The sequence below is a fragment of the Candoia aspera genome, chromosome 7, assembly GCF_035149785.1.
Source record: "Candoia aspera isolate rCanAsp1 chromosome 7, rCanAsp1.hap2, whole genome shotgun sequence".
Classification (NCBI taxonomy): domain Eukaryota; kingdom Metazoa; phylum Chordata; class Lepidosauria; order Squamata; family Boidae; genus Candoia; species Candoia aspera.
The window spans coordinates 67,931,303-67,951,503 of record NC_086159.1 but is presented as its reverse complement, the minus strand read 5'-3'; the positions used below and the strand labels follow the sequence as shown (position 1 = coordinate 67,951,503).

At 39.4% G+C, this 20,201-nt stretch overlaps 1 protein-coding gene across 1 annotated transcript in view; it reads right to left on the bottom strand.

Moving 5' to 3' along the window:
- The window catches only part of LAMB4 (laminin subunit beta 4), a 59,497-nt gene that overhangs the window by 31,495 nt on the left and 7,801 nt on the right, over positions 1-20,201 (bottom strand). Inside the window, exons 2-8 of the mRNA XM_063309357.1 lie at positions 10,047-10,142; positions 9,289-9,341; positions 5,007-5,167; positions 4,336-4,468; positions 2,000-2,073; positions 316-504; positions 35-98 (exon numbers count right to left, since the gene is read on the bottom strand). Coding sequence (XP_063165427.1) covers positions 35-98; positions 316-504; positions 2,000-2,073; positions 4,336-4,468; positions 5,007-5,167; positions 9,289-9,341; positions 10,047-10,142 — 770 coding nt within the window. The remainder of the gene's footprint in view (positions 1-34; positions 99-315; positions 505-1,999; positions 2,074-4,335; positions 4,469-5,006; positions 5,168-9,288; positions 9,342-10,046; positions 10,143-20,201) is intronic.

Here is a 20,201-nt window from a genome sequence, read left to right as displayed (position 1 = left end):
GCTAAAGGACTGTTAAAATCCCAGCCATTCCTACCTTGGATGTATGGGTCATAAGAATTTTCTATTTCAAAACTGGGATCCAGAACTTTGAAAATAACCTGTCAACATCCAAAATAAAATTTTAATATTAAGCACATGAAAACAAAAGATTGAGCTGAAATACATGCCTTGCTAATACTTAACTACAGGCTGGACCTTTAAAAGTGTCTGGCAGCATTCTGATTTCAAGGAAACTTAGTTCTGAATAGATTTGTACATGATGACTTTGTAATTGCACTGAGAATAAAAATTACTAAGGTGAAATAATATACATACTTCCCCTTCGGTTGACGGTTCAATGTCTGAATATTTGGAGTCACAAACCACATCACCAACTGCTCTGGCTGGTCTTGAAGGAATGTCAGGAAAAGCAGCAGCACAGTCTTGAGCAAAATATCTGTATACCTTCCAGGTCTGACCATAATCTGCGGAGCGTTCCACCGACATGGCAGCAGGACGAAAGGTCTACAAAAGATGCAACTTCAGACTGCTACCAGTTTAAGGATTTGTGTCATGAACACTTCAGCAGACCCCTATATTATTTAAGATATTGTCCATTTATTATTGTGAACTGTAAGGATGGGTTCAGCTTTCAGCCTGCCCCTATAAAAGTTACTTTTTCAAAGATTTACAACTGCCTAATATGAAACTGACATCTATTTGACACAAAGTGACATGACTGGATCCCATTCCAAATAAAGTTTTAACCACAGATGATACTAGACCATTGTGCAACTGATGCAGCCCAGGGCTAGTTTTAGAGTGATACATGATCAGGAGAGGTGAAATAGTTCAGGTATCCAGACTCAATGGGATTACCATTTAAGACCCTTTCATAGGTGCACCCTTACAAAATATGCACAACGGAATCTAATATCATAGTGGGAACCAAAGAATAAATTAAGCCAGAGTTTCAGTAAAGCCTCCAGTAATAATAATAATAATAATAATAAGTAGTAGTAGTAGTAGTAGTAGTAGTATTGGGTACAATCATTTTAGAGCATGTTCCCAGCATCCACTTTCTACTGTATATACATATTCATTTGGGGTCTGGCAGAGAAACATTCCAATCTGGTAGCAAAAAATAGACCCATCTGATACTCTGAGTTGATCAGATAGATTGACGAAGTGCTGCAAATATTGGTAGACACCCTGAGCCAGACTTTCTCAACCTTTTGACCCTGGAAGAACCCTTGAAATGTTTTTTCAGGCCTGCACATTCAAGCTCAAATATAGGCCACAAGTTACAAAGTTGTTATATTCTTTTCATGTGTAGGCCTGCATATATGCATTAACAGTGTTCTTAAACTAAAAACAAAGAATGAAACTTAACTCTTCAATGTGAAGTTGCCCAAATTTGAAATTTTTTTTAAAATAAATCGTGATCTCCCAGGGAACCCCTAATGACCTCTCGTGGAACCCTGGGGTTCTACGGAACCCTGGTTGAGAAACCCTGCCCTAAGCCATCAGTAGAACACAGTCTAGACATTCCTGCTGAAACATATACTGCAAATCTCTCCATTACCTGTTGTCACAAGTCTCATGTGCACTTATACCCAATCAGATTAAAAAACTCAGGAGATGATACATTTCACTGAATTGTTGCTATAAATGTTAGCTGAAGCATGAAAGATTTGGGGGAACTGTTCCAGATCTTGGTATCATGAAGTCAGGCTAAAGTGCATATTTTGAAATCCTAAATTGGCATATGAAAGAATGCTGAAAGAGGTCCCTTTTTATTGCTAGTGAAATATGAGAAGCATATACCCTTTCTGCAAAAGGTAGACTGATTTCCAGGTGATCACAAATCCTAGTCAACAAGTGCTAAGTGATTCTGAAATACATAGTACCCATTTTAAACAATATAAAAGCAAAAATTACATTAATGTTACCTACTCTAAATAATTCCTAGACTATTAAATAATTTAAATAATGTATTCTGCGGTTTTGTATAAAGTACCTTGAAAGTCAGGATAAGATGGCTGAACTGAAACATGTTTTCCAAGTCCAGCTGAATACTGACGTGATGAACACCTGAAAATGAATAAGCAAGGTGCAAATAATATAAAATGAACAAAAGCAGGAACAGGAAATATTGATTGTCTCCTCTAACTGATGTTGTTGTTTATTCGTTTAGTCGCTTCCGACTCTTCGTGACTTCATGGACCAGCCCACGCCAGAGCTTCCTGTCGGTCGTCAACACCCCCAGCTCCCCCAGGGACGAGTCCGTCACCTCTAGAATATCATCCATCCATCTTGCCCTTGGTCGGCCCCTCTTCCTTTTGCCTTCCACTCTCCCTAGCATCAGCATCTTCTCCAGCAATTAGCTCATCTAACTGATGAGCTAATTGCATTTAGGGTCTATCTTATAGAAAGCCACTTCAAGAATATAGTTTAATTTCAAAACTGATTCCAGGGGATTGACATTTTGTAGTACCTCTGAGGTTAATTTTCAGGGGGCACAGCAACGTTCCTAACCCCAACTTGATGCCTTATGCTTCCAACTCCCAAACAATTTTTATTATTATCTTGATTATTAATTCTGAAGTTATCCTGTACCCTTTCCTTTTGTTAATTTGTTTAGCATAATACAGTTAATATAAAAATGATCACAATTATTTTTTAAGGAATATCCCCAAATATGCAACTCCTACAAAGCTCATATTCTTACTATATCTGATTCCATTAATTTTGGGTAATAATGAATTGATGTATTAGGGTCATAGATAGATAACTGAAATAAAAATTACAAACATTCAAATTAAAATTTCTTTGTTCCTGTTTTATTTTCAGCTTACATTTCTCCTGACGAATAGCATCAGAAGGGAGCACAGAAATTTTAAATAAGTAATTAAAATTAACAATAAAATAATAAGACATGTTTAAAATGAGAGAATGAAAACAATAAAATAGTCAGCATCTTCAAAGTTCAGCAGTCAAAGGCTTGCTTAATACTGGTGAGAAATCACCAGAAAACACCAATTTCCCATCTGGTTCTGGAGAACTGAAAAAACATGTTCATAATTTTGATCTAACTTTCACATAACATAGTACAGTAAGGCTATTTGAATTAGTCTGTGCCTAATTCAATCTCTCCATCCCACAAGGATGAAAATGTGGAGCAAAAGAAAATCATTGTGAAAGCCAGTGGCGTCCGCAGTGTGTGTATGTGTATGTGTGTCAAAAAAATCAAGATGGTGGCCATGACTGGGTAATCAAAGCCTTACCGCTTTATACATGTTCATGAAAGGAGAAAATCTTCAATTTCATGGTCACTTCATGGTCTTTTTTGAGTGGGTCAAAAAAGTCATCTTGACTTTTTTGACCCACTCCATCACAGCCCTCCATGGTGATAGCAACAAGGAAGATAAAACCTAGGTGATATTAAATAAGGCACCCCTTTATCTTAGACCAGCCTTTCTCAACCTTTTGACCCTGGAGGAACCCTTGAAATAATTTTCAGGTCTTGGGAACTCCTGCACATTCAGCCTCAAATATAGGCCAGAAGTTACAAAATTATCATATTCGTTTCAGGTGTAGGCCTGAATATATGCATTAACAGTGTTCTTAAACTAAAAATAAAGAATGAAACTTACCTTTTTAATGTGAAGTTGCCCGGATTTGAAATAATTTTTTAAATAAATTGTGATCTCCCAGGGAACCCCTAGTGACCAATCATGGAACCCAAGGGTTCCATGGAATCCTGGTTGAGAAACCCTATCTTAGATATTTAATGCACATATTTAGAAAAAATTGAACAGTTTGAATATTTTGCCTCTTTGATAACATAAAGGAGTTTGTAATTTACAAAAAAACAGAAAAGAGATTTTATTTTCTGGAAATGATTTATATTGGAGGTCCAGAATCTTATCTGTCTGAAATGGCAAATCTCCTAAGACACATACCACTAGATTCACTCTAAAATAAGGGTTTCTCAGGCACATTGGCTCTCCAATACAACTGCATGGGCAGATGTCACTTTAGCGTCATTAAATATAAAATATGCATTCCTGCTGCAAATAACTGAAATCTCCTGTAGTTCCTGATGTGAAATTTGCTGCAGGGAAATGCTGTTGCTCTGCTTGATGTTAGGCTTCAAGCCATAAATTGGTTTAGCTGGATAATTTTATAACCTGGCATTGTTACAAACCAATATGAATATTTCTGGCAATACCATCAAGAGACAGTAAGAGAGACAGCTTTGCCACTTTGCTAATAAGACTGTAAAACAGAACTTGAACAGATAACTTCCAAATCAAATTAGCTAAAGAAATAAAGCCAGCAGAAACCACTCACCATTTTCAGATTGCCACCACTTCTTCCGATCAAGCTCAAAATGTGTGATAACGTTTTCAATTGAGTGACTGTTGGCTTGGAAAAGTGGATGATACGGATATCTGGAATCGCAGGTGAAACATTTCTGCTTATCCTAGAAAACGGTAGATATGAACACAAATCTTTTCTCTGATCCTATTTGGGGGTTCAGCAGTGATGATTTTTTAGAGGATGGATAGATTTCAATTTTCCCCCTCTTGCAGAAACCACTGAAGGTTTCTGCAAGTGCCAAATGTTATGAATTAGCATGTGAGTTCATTTTTGTGGAACTGAGGGCCATTGTAGGTAGGTAGGTTAATGATGCATGGGAGTGGGGCCAGGATTTTCCATTGTTTCCAGATTTTCAGTTTTTTAATTCACTCTCACACACTCTTTTTAAATTATGTCAAGCTTTAGTTAAGAATTTACACTGATTTTATGTGTTTCTGCTTCAGAATGATGTTAAAGCAACTGCATCAATTTTCTGCAGTCATGGTTTGAAGAAGCTGCAAAGATCTCCAAAGATCACCCATCTCCTGAGATAGATAAATAGATAGATAGGAAGATAGGTAGATTGAGAGACAGAGAGATGGATGATAGATGGCTGTTTTATAGATGTTCCAATTACCTTCTTGGCAGTACAATAAACTCACCTCAAGGTATCCAACAATGCAATAATTCTGAGGGCCAAACAGTCCACATGTAGATGAAGCAGTTAGCTGTTGGCTACGGCCCACGAGCAGGTCTCCAACTGACGGATGACAAGATCCATGCTGACAGCTATTCTGACTGCTCAGGAAGTCTATTAGTAGTACTGAGCACAAAACAAAGATAAAACACAGTTTGTTGAATGACAGGCTTCTCTGAACTGATAACTCCAAAAATCTTGAAGTTAACTCTTAATCATCCAGGAATTTTGAAAGTTGATGTCCAACACAACTGGAAAATACTAGATAGGGGAAGGCTGGTCTAGGTTACTTGATGAAACTTTAAGTTGACCAACCCTGCATTTTCCATTAAATTACTTATATTTCTCTTATACCATCTCTCTTAATAGCTCATATGTAGATGTTGAGAATCCACCATTTAACCAGCAGGATTTTAGCCCATGGAAAATCCGAAACCAATTAGTCACTTGACTTAGAAACCTGAAGAAAGTAAATAAGCAAGGTACAACTTTTTAATGGTATTTCAAATAATACCATATTCTATGTCCATGCTTTCATTGATGGATGGAGATAGGAAGATTTTCCCTCTGATTAAGGATTAATAATTCTAAAATGAAATAAACATGCTATAAGAATAAATATCAGAAGTTTGAAGATGATTTTGCTCATCAAAATCTGCCTCTTTCCTCTTCCCATCATTCTTTTCCTGATGAATACCGACTTATCAAGGCATGCCCAGATGCAGGAGAGATTAAGGTAGGATTCTCTGACAGGCACAAATCAGCAGAATAGCAGAAAACTGGACATTCTCATTTTTTTCCTAGCTGGAAAGTCAAGCTAGAGCTGTGAGAATACTTCCTCAAGCTAACAATTCTTGACTTGCCAGAGAGAAAGGAAGAACATTTGGAGCTTTTAACCTATGAAAGTATTTTTACAAATCCCAGTAGAATTAGGTATGGCAGATTGTACCTGGGAAAACAACTAAAAGATCAGCAGCAGCTTTGAGCATTGCTCATAGGCCATAGATGATGTGTCGTTGCTGTAAGCCTGCTACCTGATCAAGTAGCTTCATTTTTTTCTTCCACTATTTTTATGTTTTAGTTGCTACTCAGTTTGGTAATTGAATGCCAAAGTAAAAAAAAAACAAGAATTTATCAGGCAGTCAAAAACACATCTGAAGATTTCAGCTAGGACTTCTATAAAAAAGGGAATGTAAGAGAAAGGAAATTCTAAGTCATCACTAAAACCGATTGGTGTCAATATCATTTATTTTCCATATAAGAACAGTAGTTGTGAGAAGCAGATTAGAATCCAGTAACTGGGGGGGAAGCCTTTGCCTGAAATGACTTCAAACAACCCCCTTCTTGGTCCACTAAGTTAATTTTCCACGCAGGATTTTCATCTACTGAAATATGCTCTTGACTGACATTTTGTAAACAGGTTTTTAGAGTTTTCATCTGCTTAGTCCTACTTAGCTGAATTTGTTACATCAGAGTACATGAGATCCTTTTTTCTTCTGGTTGTGAAGGACTCTAGACATTCTTTTCCATATAATTTAAGATGCAAAAGCTTGATGCTTAGGACATGATAAGCACTGAAGTTGCACATTTTCTATTTACTGCCCCAGGTATGCATAAAAAGCACCCTTCCCTGCCTATTTCATGAGCAAAGCCTCCATATTTGAAGACTCCTACTTTGAATTTTCCTAAGGCCACATAACTTCTGATTGAGCAAATGAATATGCAAGCTGGCTGTCTATTCCATACTAGAGTTTATCTTTAGAATGGTTTATAGCAGTGTTTCTCAACCTTGGGAACTTTTAGATGTGTGGACTTCAACCCCCAGGATTCTCCAGCCACCCATGCTGGCTGGGGAAATCTGGGAGTTGAAGTCCACACATCTTAAAGTTCTCAAGGTTGAGAAACACTGGTTGTTTATAGAGTCCACTTTCCTTTTCTTAAGCTGTCAGACAGAGAGGGATGGATATTATATTTGGTCATGGCCTCATTTTACCCCATACCAGAGCAACAATATCTGGAGTGCAAAAATCTGGATGACCACAAGATGGCAGCAAAAGGATGCAAACAGTTACGCGCAGTCATTGATTGGTTGTCTGGAGTTTTACAAACCAAATGTGATAGCCCTACGCCATATACAAGACTAACGCTGAATTTCAGACGTCCCAGTTAGAGTAGGCTGATGAAAATCATGAGGATTTAAATGAATCACTGTGCACTTATTTCATCCCATGTACATTTATTCAGAGCTAAGGCACTCTAAGTTTGGGAAAGGGTGATGTGATTGCAACTTGTTTTATAAATATGTAATGGGATTGAAATAACAAAGAGAAGAGTGAAAATTGGCATACACTTTGAAAATCAGATTGAAGGGCAGTGCTGTTCTCCTGCTGTACTGTAGTAATAGTATCGGGTGGATGAGATGATCTTCAAGCTCCTTTCCAACATTTTCAGTCTATGATTCCTTCACAGGACAATGAATGGAGGAACTCAACTCCACATTTTTAGTATGGTATGGAACACATATTAGCAGTGAAGAAGGAGATGCTGAGATTGAGGTAATACACATTAGCATCTCAAAGCCACTCTTTCTGTCTTGGTAAGGTCGTTAAGCCAAGGATGAAAACTGGCTCAAGTGTGTTACTTAAGTGTCAACCTAGCATAGAACTCTGGACAGGGAATGCAAGTACATAAAGCTGTACACGGAATAATATTCAGTTCTTCAGAAAGATGTGAGTTGCAAAGTGAGATACAACAAGGGAAGGCAATGGCTAACAATTCCAGACCCTGGAGCTGTTTCACGGGGGTCCACAGGTGGAAAAGAACAAAAGCAGTGTCATACCAACTCAACACAAGCACACACACCCCTTTGCACACTTGTACATAGGCGGCAGAACTCGAGTTGCAACAATATGATGTCGTTTTCATCATTAGGAGAGAGGTCTTTCATCTTGCAGACCTCTCTGAAATCTGCCCTCCAGATATATTCTACTTTTTGAAGGGAAATAGTCAGGTATATAGAAAGCTTCAAAGCAATTTTTCCATATCTTTTGGTGAAAGGAAAGAATGAGTTATTAGAGCAGTAAGGATAAGAAACATTTCTTTTCTTCTGAGCCCAAGAGGCAAACCAAAAATATGCCAGGAAGCTAAGGGGACACAAATGCCAAGAAAACAGAAGTTAGGATTATAATATATATGAAGGTGAAAGGTCCCCCGTGCAAGCATTGAGTCATGTCTGACCCTCTGGAGGGATGCCACTTTTGCGACGTTTTCTTGGCCGACTATAGAGCGGGGTGGTTTGCCATTGCCTTCCCCAATCATCACCTTCCCAAGCAAGCCGGGTACTCATTTTACCGACCTCAGAAGGATGGAAGGCTGAGTCGACCTGAGCCAGCTACCTGAGAGAGAATCCAGCTTCCGCTGGGATTGAACTCGGGTCGTGGGGAGAGTTTTGGTTGCAATACTGCTGCCTACCACTCTGCGCCATGTGTGTGTGTGTGTGTGTGCGTGTGTGTGTGTATAATGAAAATGACTGAACATGGACAAAAGCCTGTATTAGGGGTTATACCAAGGCAATAAGAACAGCCCAATGTAGCTATTTTTCTGCTCTTATTGTGACCATGGATTGCTGTCTGGCAGCCTTGTTTAAGATGTATTGATCCCTCTTGGGGAGGGATGGGTCAGACAACCATCTGAAGGGCAGTTGGGAGGATTATTCAAAGGATCCTTCAGCTAAAATCGCTTGTATTTGTTCAGGTTGTACTCCCACCATGTAGGTCCAGTTGAGTGGAGTGAGGTACCTGGTTATTTGTGGGACTGCCTGTCTCCAATTATTTCTGTCCATCCAATACCATCTGAAAGGTCAGGCATACTCTAGGTCCTGTCACTGATGGAGTGTCATCTGGCAGAACCCCAGAAAAGTACCTCCTCGGTCATCACACCTGCCCTATGGAACAGCATTCCCCACCCACCAAAGATCCAGGTGGCCCTGACCTTGCCTGCCCTTGGAACGCCCTTAAGACTTGGTGTTTCCTCCAGGCCCTGGGTTGGGAGGTGTTGAGCTCATCTTGATTGTATTTGACTTGTTTGGCTGGATGGAACATGTGCACATTTTTCCTCCTTGTTGTTATGCCTTGTTTTTATCTTTCCATACTGCCTTGAGTCCCATTTTATTTTATTTTATTTCATTTATTTAACAGAAGCTTATAGATGCCCATCTTATGGAACATAACCCTAGGCAGCTCACAAACAATAATAAAACAATAAAATCAGTAAAAAAACATAAACTTCAGCAAAAAACTTCCTGGCACCCCAAACACAAGTCCAACCCAACTCCAGGTGACTGCACCCACCCAAGGTTTCTTGGCAATGGTAGAGAAGTGTCTTGCCATTGCCTCTGGATATTTTTTGACTTCCCAGTCTATCCAAGAGGTTTGGCACTACCTGTGTGTTTTCCACCCATCTACTCAGCCTGCTTAGGCTGTGAGCCTGGTTGGCTGCTGCCTCCTGCTGAGGTTTATATGCTGTACACAACCAGATTCTGGGCTGCAAAATTTCAGTATGAAATTCTTAAGAAATGTTTTTGGGGAAATCAAAATATTACAGAAAGTATTTTATTATGACTCCAAATAATAAGAACCAACCTTTATGGCAAGCACAGGTTGACACCCAAAGTATTAGACATGCAAATATGAGTAGGCATTTGATGCTATGGTCCAGCTTATGCCTTTTAATAAAATTTGTGAGTCTGAAGAGGCGCTACCAGACTCCTCCTGATGTTTTGTCATCATAGGCTAACCCAGCTCTTCTCCTACAATGAGTTAGAGATGGGCAATCACATAGTATACGGCATGTAATTAAAGTTGTACATCCAGCTAGACCTCAACTAGGCTCATGTCCAAATTTGTTAGCTAAGACATCCATAGTACAGACTGGTCACCCATTGGCAGAGCATCTAAAATAAAATATATGGAATATGTCTGAGCATATTTCAAGTACTTGAACTTACCGAGTTTCAGAAGAATTACCAATGGAAACCACATATTTACACTCATCATGTAGATATACTGAGATGTTTGTAAAGTCTGCCTTGGCTTTGTCTGAGCTTCAAGGAAGAAAAGAAAAATTCCCTTTATATTAATGCTTCCCAAGATCAAAATGATGTTTACATTCTGTGCAGACTTAGTTTGTTGTGATGTAATTATAGACAAACAGGAAAAGAAACAAACACTGATATTTTAATTTTCTGTAACCTAATATTCCATGAAAACAATTCCATTCCCAAAAGGATTATCTGAGGAAATGTCATAACAGAACTGCAGTTTTGGAAAACTGTGTCTCATGTGACATAAGTATTAGGCATTTTCTAACTAAATTTTATTTCTATTTCACTTATTTATTATTAAACTGTGTACACCACACCTTTTTTTGAAAACATCTGACACATTAAGAGCTATACTTGAAATCACAGGAAAGTGAAAGTACCTTCAGGCATGTATACATGTGAGATGATGGGAAAATAATTATATATATTATAAAACAAACAAACAAACAAATAAATAGGATTGTATTAATAATCATTTCCTAAGGACAATCATTCAGAGAAGTAAGTTTCCAGCTTTGCTTTGATATACTATAGGTATTGGGGAGAGAGAGAATTCAGTAGCAAATCACATAAATCCTTTGCAATAGACTGGCCTTCTGTAACTTGGTGCCTTCCACATATGTTGGACTAACTCCTAAAATCTCCTGCTAGCGTAGTAATTGGATTACGGTAATTGAAGTTCAAAACAATTGAGAAGGCACCACCCTGGGGAATCTGCATCAGAAGATGATGCTTATTGTTTCAGACCCAATAAGGACATAACATTCAATCACTTTTGAAGTTCAGAGTCCTGTTTGAAATGGTATGTTTAATGTTTTGGGTAGAAGAACACAGAGAACATGATTTCAAAAGAAGGCTTACAGCTGCTCTAGCTATTGCTATTATCAAGGGTTAGTACAGGTAGTCCTCGTTTAGTGACCCCAATTGGGACCAGCAACTTGGTTAAGTGAAGCAGTCGCTAAGTGAAACTGCAACTGGGCTTATGATCTTATTTCAGCTTTCCTTTGCTTTACAGACCTGAGAAGGTCATAAATGTGAGGATTGGTCGTAAAGTTACTTTTTCATCACTGTTGCAACTGCAAATGGTGGTTGAATGAGGCAGTCGCTAAATGAGGACTACCTGTAGTTACATCTCTAATAAATAGGAGTTCTCAATGGAGCAAAAGATTGAAAAGCACTGCACAAATCTACATGACACAGCACCATGTAGATTTCCACCACAGGAAATCTAAGCCTTAGGAAGCTAAATCTACCAACCGTAAAAATGAATTATTACTCAGTACTGTGAGCTAAGATTTACATTAAGATCTATGTTTACTGATACATAGAACACTGCAGAAGCAATGAAAAGTTTGTCCAGATATATAGCCACCATGCAGAGATCATCAGACAGTCCTTATTCTTACTATTGATGAAGAATTCTGATCTACCTAAAAGGTCTTACCTGACTTTGAATTATAACCGATTCTTGAAACAGACACAGCCAAATGAGAGCAGCAAAGGAAGGTTGCACCTCTGAGTTGGAAGGAAGCAAGGAGAGTGTTTCCCTTCAGGCACTTGGGTGTAGATGAAAATGTAGTTTAAAATCTGCCAAAAGATTATTTGTTAAGCTATGCTGCCTGATGCTGGCAGCTTTAGATGTATTCGCAGTTGCAGCAGAACCTGACGTTGCTTCTGCGTTGCCAAAAAAAAAAAATGAGAGGGGAGAATCACTGATGTATATACTTTGCTCTGAAACAAAGAACACCGATCCGTTTCTTGAATGGAAAAGGCTATTATGATAAAACTGCAGTCATTCCATGACAATGATTCCATTTATAATGTCGTCTCCAATGTGAAACCTTCTGAATCGCTGGGGCTACCTATGGAGGACACCAAATCTGGGAAAGCTAACATAATAGGTGTCCTCCGCATCTCCAGAGTGGCATATTGTGTTTCTCCAACTCTGCTCCATTTTATTAATGACTGCATATTTGAGAACGGTACTTATTGTACACCACACTACATTGATCTAAGGTTGTGGAATAAGCTAATCAACCATTAAGAGGAGATAAATGGAACCTTTCAACAGTGTCCCTATATTTATTGCAATGCATCACTGCATCTTTACTATCTGGATTAATACATGGGTCGGGGTGTGTGTGTGTGTGTGTGTTATTTTGGGGCCCACTATATCCCTCACCTGCAACAAGCACTGAGCAAATTTATTTATTAATTATGGGAAACATGAAATCAGTGTTTCTCAACCTTGACAACTTTAAGATGTGTGGACTTCAACTCCCAGAATTCCACACATCTTAAAGTTGCCAAGGTTGAGAAACACTGCATTAATTATTTCACTGTGTTAAATATATTAAATGCCTTTACTTAACAAAAATATTTTAATTTAATCTTTGTCATATCACACTTTCCTTTCCTTTCCCTCCCCTCCCCTCCCCTCCCCTTCCCTTAGTACAGTCTCTCCAACTCCTCCATTGAACTAACTGCAGATCTCTTTTAACTGCGGGAGAGGAGGAAGCTAAATATAGAGAGGAGAAATGGCGGGGGGCAATGTAGCCTGAAATGCTACCGTATAGCATCAGCTACCATCTCAAGTCTCTGCAATAATCAAGCTTCCCTCTTTAATGACTACCTCAGGATTCCAATAAAAGGTAAAGGTTTCCCTTGACGTAAAGTCCAGTCGAATCCGACTCTAGGGGGCGGTGCTCATCTCCGTTTCTAAGCCTTGGAGCCGGCGTTGTCATAGACACTTCCGGGTCATGTGGCCAGCATGACGACTCAGAACGCCGTTACCTTCCCACCGAAGCGGTACCTATTGATCTACTCACATTTGCATGTTTTCGAACTGCTAGGTGAGCAGGAGCTGGGATTAACAACGGGAGCTCACCCCGCTGCGCGGTTTCGAACCGCCGACCTTCCGATCGACAGCTCAGCGGTTTAACCCGCAGCGCCACCGCGTCCCTAGGATTCCAATAGGGGGTGCTTAAAAAAAACTTTTCTAGGCTAGGCCAGCAATTTCTTCCCTCTGTCTGTTCCCAGGTGACCACTGCAAAGAAACATGGAAGGGTTGCCCATATCATCTTCCAAAGTGCACCATTACATTAAACTTTAGGAGGAACTGAACTACTGAGCATAATTGCTGTAACTAACGAAGGACAACAGCATATTGTTAGAAGAAACAATATCTTTAATTGGAATATGAACCGTGGGCCAGGTTGGAAGGACCGATAGCAGCTCTACATTATGTAAAAACTCAGGTCTCTACTTGCTAATGAATGAAAAATGAAAGCATGAAGGAATGTCAACACATTAAGACAATAAACCAAAGGCACTGCATTAGCCAAAACCTGAGGAGCAAAATGTATGTTTCTAGCACTTTGCTGGTTCTTGACAAATGAAAAATAATGTCAGCATTATGCTCAGGGGTTTTTTTTCTTTCTTTGCAGCAAAAGTACAGTAATACATTTCAAAATAAGGACAGTGGACAGATTTCCGGTGTAATAAGAATCAAGCGTCTGCTAGACCTCAGAAGATGAAGAACCTCTTATGCACATTTTTAAAATTTGCATCTCACGCTGTTATAGAAATGTATAGGAAGGCGAGATCTCTCTCACTGGAACACTGTACAGATTTTGTGAAAGACCATAACTTGCATTCCAAGTGTTGTCTCCTAAACACACCCATGTTTTATTTATGCAAGAGTATCTCGAGTTCAGTAATTGTGTTGGGAAATTATAATGTGTATGCATGCATGTATATGTGTGTAAGTATAATTTTTGTATAAGGAAAGATATACATAATAAAGATACATCATATCGTATTGTGTATGTATTAGGAAAAAAATCTAATACATGTTTTAAGATTAATCTTAAAACATGTATTCGATTTGTGTGTGTGTGTATTTATTCAAGTAATTGTTGACTTCTGCTGACTGCCTGGACTAGTCCCTACAGTTTTCTTGGCAAGATTTCAGAAGTGGTTTGCCACTGCCTGTGTCTAGGGCTGTGTAATGGTATGTGGGAATGACCCTGGGAGACAGGAGGAAGAGCAGCAGACTAGACAACTGTCAGACATGTGGTAGCTGAGCCTGCAGAAGCAATGGGGGGGTGGCAAATGTCTCAGAAGGGACCCTTCCTAGTTTCTTGGACTGTAAAGGTGAGGGGGGAGAGACATACTTTCAGACTTGCAATATTCTGTTAATGTAACCTTACAATAAAGTTAGAGCTGGTACTTCTGGGTGTGCTTCTCGCCTGGACTACCTCCCAAGATTGACAATCTGCGAGAAAGTGATTGGTTCAAAGTCACCCAGCTGGCTTCATGCCTAAGGTGAGACCAGAACTCACGGTCTCCTGGTTTCTAGCCCAGTGCGTTAACTACTACAACGAACTGGTTCTCTCTCTCTCTCTCTCTCTCTATATATATATATATACTGTATATAAAATAAAATTTAAAAAAATCAAGCAAGATTATATAACTAATCTTAAAACATGTATTAGATTTTTTACCTAACTCAGCAAATAGAATATTTAATACTGAGAAATGGAACATAAAGTCCCTTTTGAAGTTTCCCAAACAGATTTCACACCTGCTGTGCAGGAGTAGACTTGCTTACAAAACTTTGTATGGGCAAAGTTCAATGTAATCTGCTAGGACAAGCCCAACTCCAACAATTTGCACTGATGGAAATGTTTCAGGACAAGACCGTTTGTACAGTAGCAAAAGGAAGACAGAATAAAACTATGTTTCTTTAGAGTTTAAATTCCTTTAACAAGGAAATTGGAAAGAAAAAGATTTCATTAATGAACAAGTTAAATATCTCTTAAATATTTATTAAAAATATAATTCACTTTGAAAAGTTCCATCTTGAATCATCTGCTCTCAGCAATGTGTGGGAGGGAGTTCGTCAAATTTATGCTATACCCGAAAGAAAAGGTACATGACAACTACTTAGAATTTAAGAGTAAATAGAATAGATTTTAAAGGGTGCAAAGATAGAAGGAACACACTTGTGTCTAACCATCAAAATGCAGAGATTGTGGGTTATTGTTAAGCATGAACCTAGGCCACAGAAACCTTAATTTTCTTTCTTAAGATAGGTTGTCTAACCACACACACACACACACACACACACACACACACACCTTAGGCATGAAAGCCGGCTGGGTGACCTTGGGCCAATTACTCTTTCTCAGCCCAACCCACCTCACAGGGTTGTTGTTGTGGGGAAAATAGGAGGAAGGAGTGTTAGGTATGTTCCCTGCCTTGAGTTATTTATAAAAATAATAAAGGTGGGATAGAAAATAAATGAATAAATAATAAATAAAAGGAGAGTCTGTGTGGGCCATCAACAATATTAAATGGGTGGGTGTGGCTTTAAAGCTCCACTTCTTTTTACATGTGCACAGAAAGGTGGAGTTTATATATGTTAAAAGGGGTGGGGCTTCAATGGCATGGTCTAGGCCACCATCTTGACTTTTTGACATCCCCCTACTAAAGACACCCCTGGCCTAGTTGCTCTTTTAAGTACCTGTCTGTTTTGTGACAAATTCATAAATAAAAGTCCTGCAATTTTTTTTAAATATTTTCCAGGATATGAATTGTAGGTCTGCATCTACTTACAGATATTACTTTCACTTCCTTGTTTTCCACTGCTAGGTCAATGGCTGGCTTAAATTTTCTCCCAGTTTGCAAGGTCCAAGAGGCCAATGGAGGCTTCTTATCTAGTTTGCATCACATCTTTTTATCTCTCTTCCCAATTTCAGGAAAATGAGTCTGAAAAACCAGCTTCCAAGGTTAATGCGGCCAGACAAAGTGGGATTTCTTCCTCCAACATGTAAGTGATTTTAGATTTTTTGGGTGGGGTGGTTATGGGTACATTATTAAATGAGATTCATTGGATAGTTTTTTGAGTTCTTCAGAAATCTAATTTTTATTCAGTTTACCCTTCAATATTTTAAATTGAATTCGTTCTATCATTAGGCCATTTTCCCCCAATTCTAGGGGTTTTGTCATCAAAATCGTAAAATGTGTAATATACATTTTGCAAAACTATCAGGATTTAATAAATATAACTCTTTTCATTTTGCATTAGAGTGCTAAAATTTTGTTTATCCTCATATTATATTTATGGGTTTTTTTATTCTCCAATTAATATTTGTTTCTTAACAAAATCTCTTTAGTATAACTCTATTTATCCATCCAGCCATCTCCCTCATTGTGGCATTCAGTTTGACCCATAATTGCATAAGGTAATATTTTTATAAATACCATATTAAAGGAACTAAGTTATGTTTCCTTCTGTTTTGATGGCTTGCTGTCTTTGAAATAAGAGCTCATTTTAACTCCATGTGTATGATTGTTTTAATAGATCTTTCTCCATTTGTATAAATTGGAGCATGATCAAAGACACCAAATAATCCTATATAGATTTTCCTAATAACCTACAGCATTTATGGAGTCTAACTGCACGTAAACCTCTATGTGTCAATTAAAACATTCTCTAAAATAAACAGTAGAATCTCTTTATTTGGAAGAATTGAGTTGTGATGAGGTATTTGAAAACTATACTCAGAAATAGCAGGCAGAGGCATCCATGGTGAGGATCAATGCTGGCTGGGGAATTCTGGGAGTTGAGGTCCAGACATCTTAAGTTGCCAAGGTTGAGAAACACTGATTTATCCTCTAATTATTGGCTGTACTGATTCCTGGAACACCTGAGCACTTGACCAGGGCCGCAACTAGGGTCTCTGTCACCTGGGGCAAACATGGATTCCATGCCCATTTTGGTGCTCCCCCCAGAGCTCATTTTGGCACCCCCCCCAGCACAGTGCCCGGGGCACATGCCCCACTTGCCCCCCCAGTTGTGGCCCTGCACATGGCCATATGTTTTGCTTTTCAACAATATGTTAAACAGGGTATTTAATTTCAAATTGGATTTGGTTGAAAAGCAGCAACATTTCTTAGATTAATAGCAATTAAGGAAAAATAAGGTGGGGTTGCTTTTCTTTGGAAGGCTCTTGAAATCACCCCTAAAGTCAAAAGTGAAATGATTCATCAGGCACAAGTAGCAAAGTAAAAGAGATATTAGTAAACGGAGAACTTTGGAGCCTGTGTAGAGCATGTACTGATATCTCAGAAATCAAATGCCTGATACAAGCTACAAAAATCAGCTCTCCCATGTAAACCGGGTGTGCTGTTTTGTTGTTCATTCGTTTAGTCACTTCCGACTCTTCGTGACTTCATGGACCAGCCCACGCCAGAGCTTCCTGTCTGCCGTCAACACCCCCAGCTCCCCCAGGGACGAGTCCGTCACCTCTAGAATATCATCCATCCACCTTGCTCTTGGTCGGCCCCTCTTCCTTTTGCCTTCCACTCTCCCTAGCATCAGCACCTTCTCCAGGGTGTCCTGTCTTCTCATTATGTGGCCAAAGTATTTCAGTTTTGCCTTTAATATCGTTCCCTCAAGTGAGCAGTCTGGCTTTATTTCCTGGACTGGTTTGATCTTCTTGCAGTCCAAGGCACTCAGAATTTTCCTCCATCACCACAGTTCAAAAACATCTATCTTCCTTCTCTCAGCCATCCTTATGGTCCAGCTCCCGCAGCCATATGTTACTACGGGGAACACCATTGCTTTAACTATGCGGACCTTTGTTATCAGTAGGATGTCTCTGCTCTTAACTATTTTATCGAGATTTGTCATTGCTCTTCTCTCAAGGATTAAGCGTCTTCTGATTTCCTGACTTCAGTCAGCATCTGCGGTAATCTTCGCACCTGGAAATACAAAGTCTTTCACTGCTTCTACATTTTCTCCCACTATTTGCCAGTTATCAATCAAGCTGGTTGCCATAATCTTGTTTTTTTGAGGTTTAGCTGCAAGCCAGCTTTTGCACTTTCTTCTTTCACCTTCATCATAAGGCTCCTCAGTTCCTCTTTGCTTTCAGCCATCAAAGTGGTATCATCTGCATATCTGAGATTGTTAATGTTTCTTCCAGCAATTTTAACTCCAGCCTTGGATTCCTCAAGCCCAGCATGTCTCATGATGTGTTCTGCGTACAAGTTGAATAGGTAGGGTGAGAGTATACAGCCCTGCCGTACTCCTTTCCCAATCTTAAACCAGTCCGTTGTTCTGTGGTCTGTTCTTACTGTTGCTACTTGGTCATTATACAGATTCTTCAGGAGGCAGACAAGATGACTTGGTATCCCCATACCGCTAAGAACTTGCCACAATTTGTTATGGTCCACACAGTCAAAGGCTTTAGAATAGTCAAGAAAACAGAAATAGATGTTTTTCTGAAACTCCCTGGCTTTTTCCATTATCCAGCGGATATTGGCAATTTGGTCCCTAGTTCCTCTGCCTTTTCTAAACCCAGCTTGTACATCTGGCAATTCTTGCTCCATAAATTGCTGAAGTCTACCTTGCAGGATCTTGAGCATTACCTTACTGGCATGTGAAATGAGTGCCACTGTTCGATAGTTTGAACATTCTTTAGTGTTCCCCTTTTTTGGTATGGGGATATAAGTTGATTTTTTCCAGTCTGATGGCCATTCTTGTGTTTTCCAAATTTGCTGGCATATAGCATGCATTACCTTGACAGCATCATCTTGCAAGATTTTGAACAGTTCAGCTGGGATGCCGTTGTCTCCTGCTGCCTTGTTATTAGCAATGCTTCTTAAGACCCATCCAACTTCATTCTTCAGGATGTCTGGCTCTAGCTCACTGACCACACCGTCAAAGCTATCCCCGATATTGTTATCCTTCCTATACAGGTCTTCCGTATATTCTTGCCACCTTTTCTTGATCTCTTCTTCTTCTGTTAGGTCCTTGCCATCTTTGTTTTTGATCATACCCATTTTTGCCTGGAATTTACCTCCGATGTTTCTAATTTTCTGGAAGAGGTCTCTTGTCCTTCCTATTCTATTGTCTTCTTCCACTTCCGCACATTGCTTGTTTAAAAATAATTCCTTATCTCTTCTGGCTAACCTCTGGAATTTTGCATTTAATTGGGCATATCTCCCCCTATCACTGTTGCTTTTTGCTTTCCTTCTTTCTTGGGCTACTTCTAGTGTCTCAGCATCAGCCACTTTGCCTTCTTGGTTTTCTCTTTCTTTGGGATGTGTTTTGTTGCCGCCTCCTGAACTATGTTGCGAACTTCTGTCCAGAGTTCTTCCGGGACCCTATCTACTAAGTCGTCCCTTAAATCTATTCTTCACCTCCACTGCATATTCCTTAGGAATATTAGTGAGCTCATATCTAGCTGATCTGTGGGTCTTCCCTAATCTCTTTAGTCTGATCCTAAATTGTGCAATAAGAAGTTCGTGATCTGAACTACACTCAGCTCCAGGTCTTTTTTTTACCGACTGTATAGATGTCTGCCACCTTTGGCTGCAAAGGATGTAGTTAATCTGATTTCGATGTTGTCCATCTGGTGAAGTGCATGTATAAAGCCGTCTCTTCGGTTGTTGGAAGAGAGTGTTTGTTATGCAGAGTGAGTTGTCTTGGCAAAATTCTATCAGCCTATGTGCTGCTTCTTTTTGTTCTCCCAGGCCATGCTTACCTGTAATTCCAGGTGTCATTTGACTGTCCACGGTAGCATTCCAGTCTCCTGTGACGAAAATAACATCTTTTAGGCGTGTTGTCCAGTAGGTGCTGCAGATCCTCATAGAACTGCTCTACTTCAGCTTCTTCAGCATCTGTGGTTGGGGCGTATATTTGGATCACTGTGATGTTAGATGGCTTGCCCTGAATTCGAACTTAGATCATTCTGTGATTTTTTGGATTGTATCCAAGCACTGCTTTAGCCACGTTACTATTAATTATGAAGGCTACTCCATTTCTTCTGTGGTCCTCTTGTCCACAGTAGTAGATCTGGTGGTCGTTTGATGTGAAGTGGCCCATTCCAGTCCATTTCAGTTCGCTGATGCCCAAAATGTCTATCTTTAATCTTGACATCTCACCAATAACCACATCCAATTTGCCCTGGCTCATAGATCTTACATTCCAGGTTCCAATGGTGTGTTGATCCTTAGAACATCAGATTCGCCATTCACCACCAGCACCGT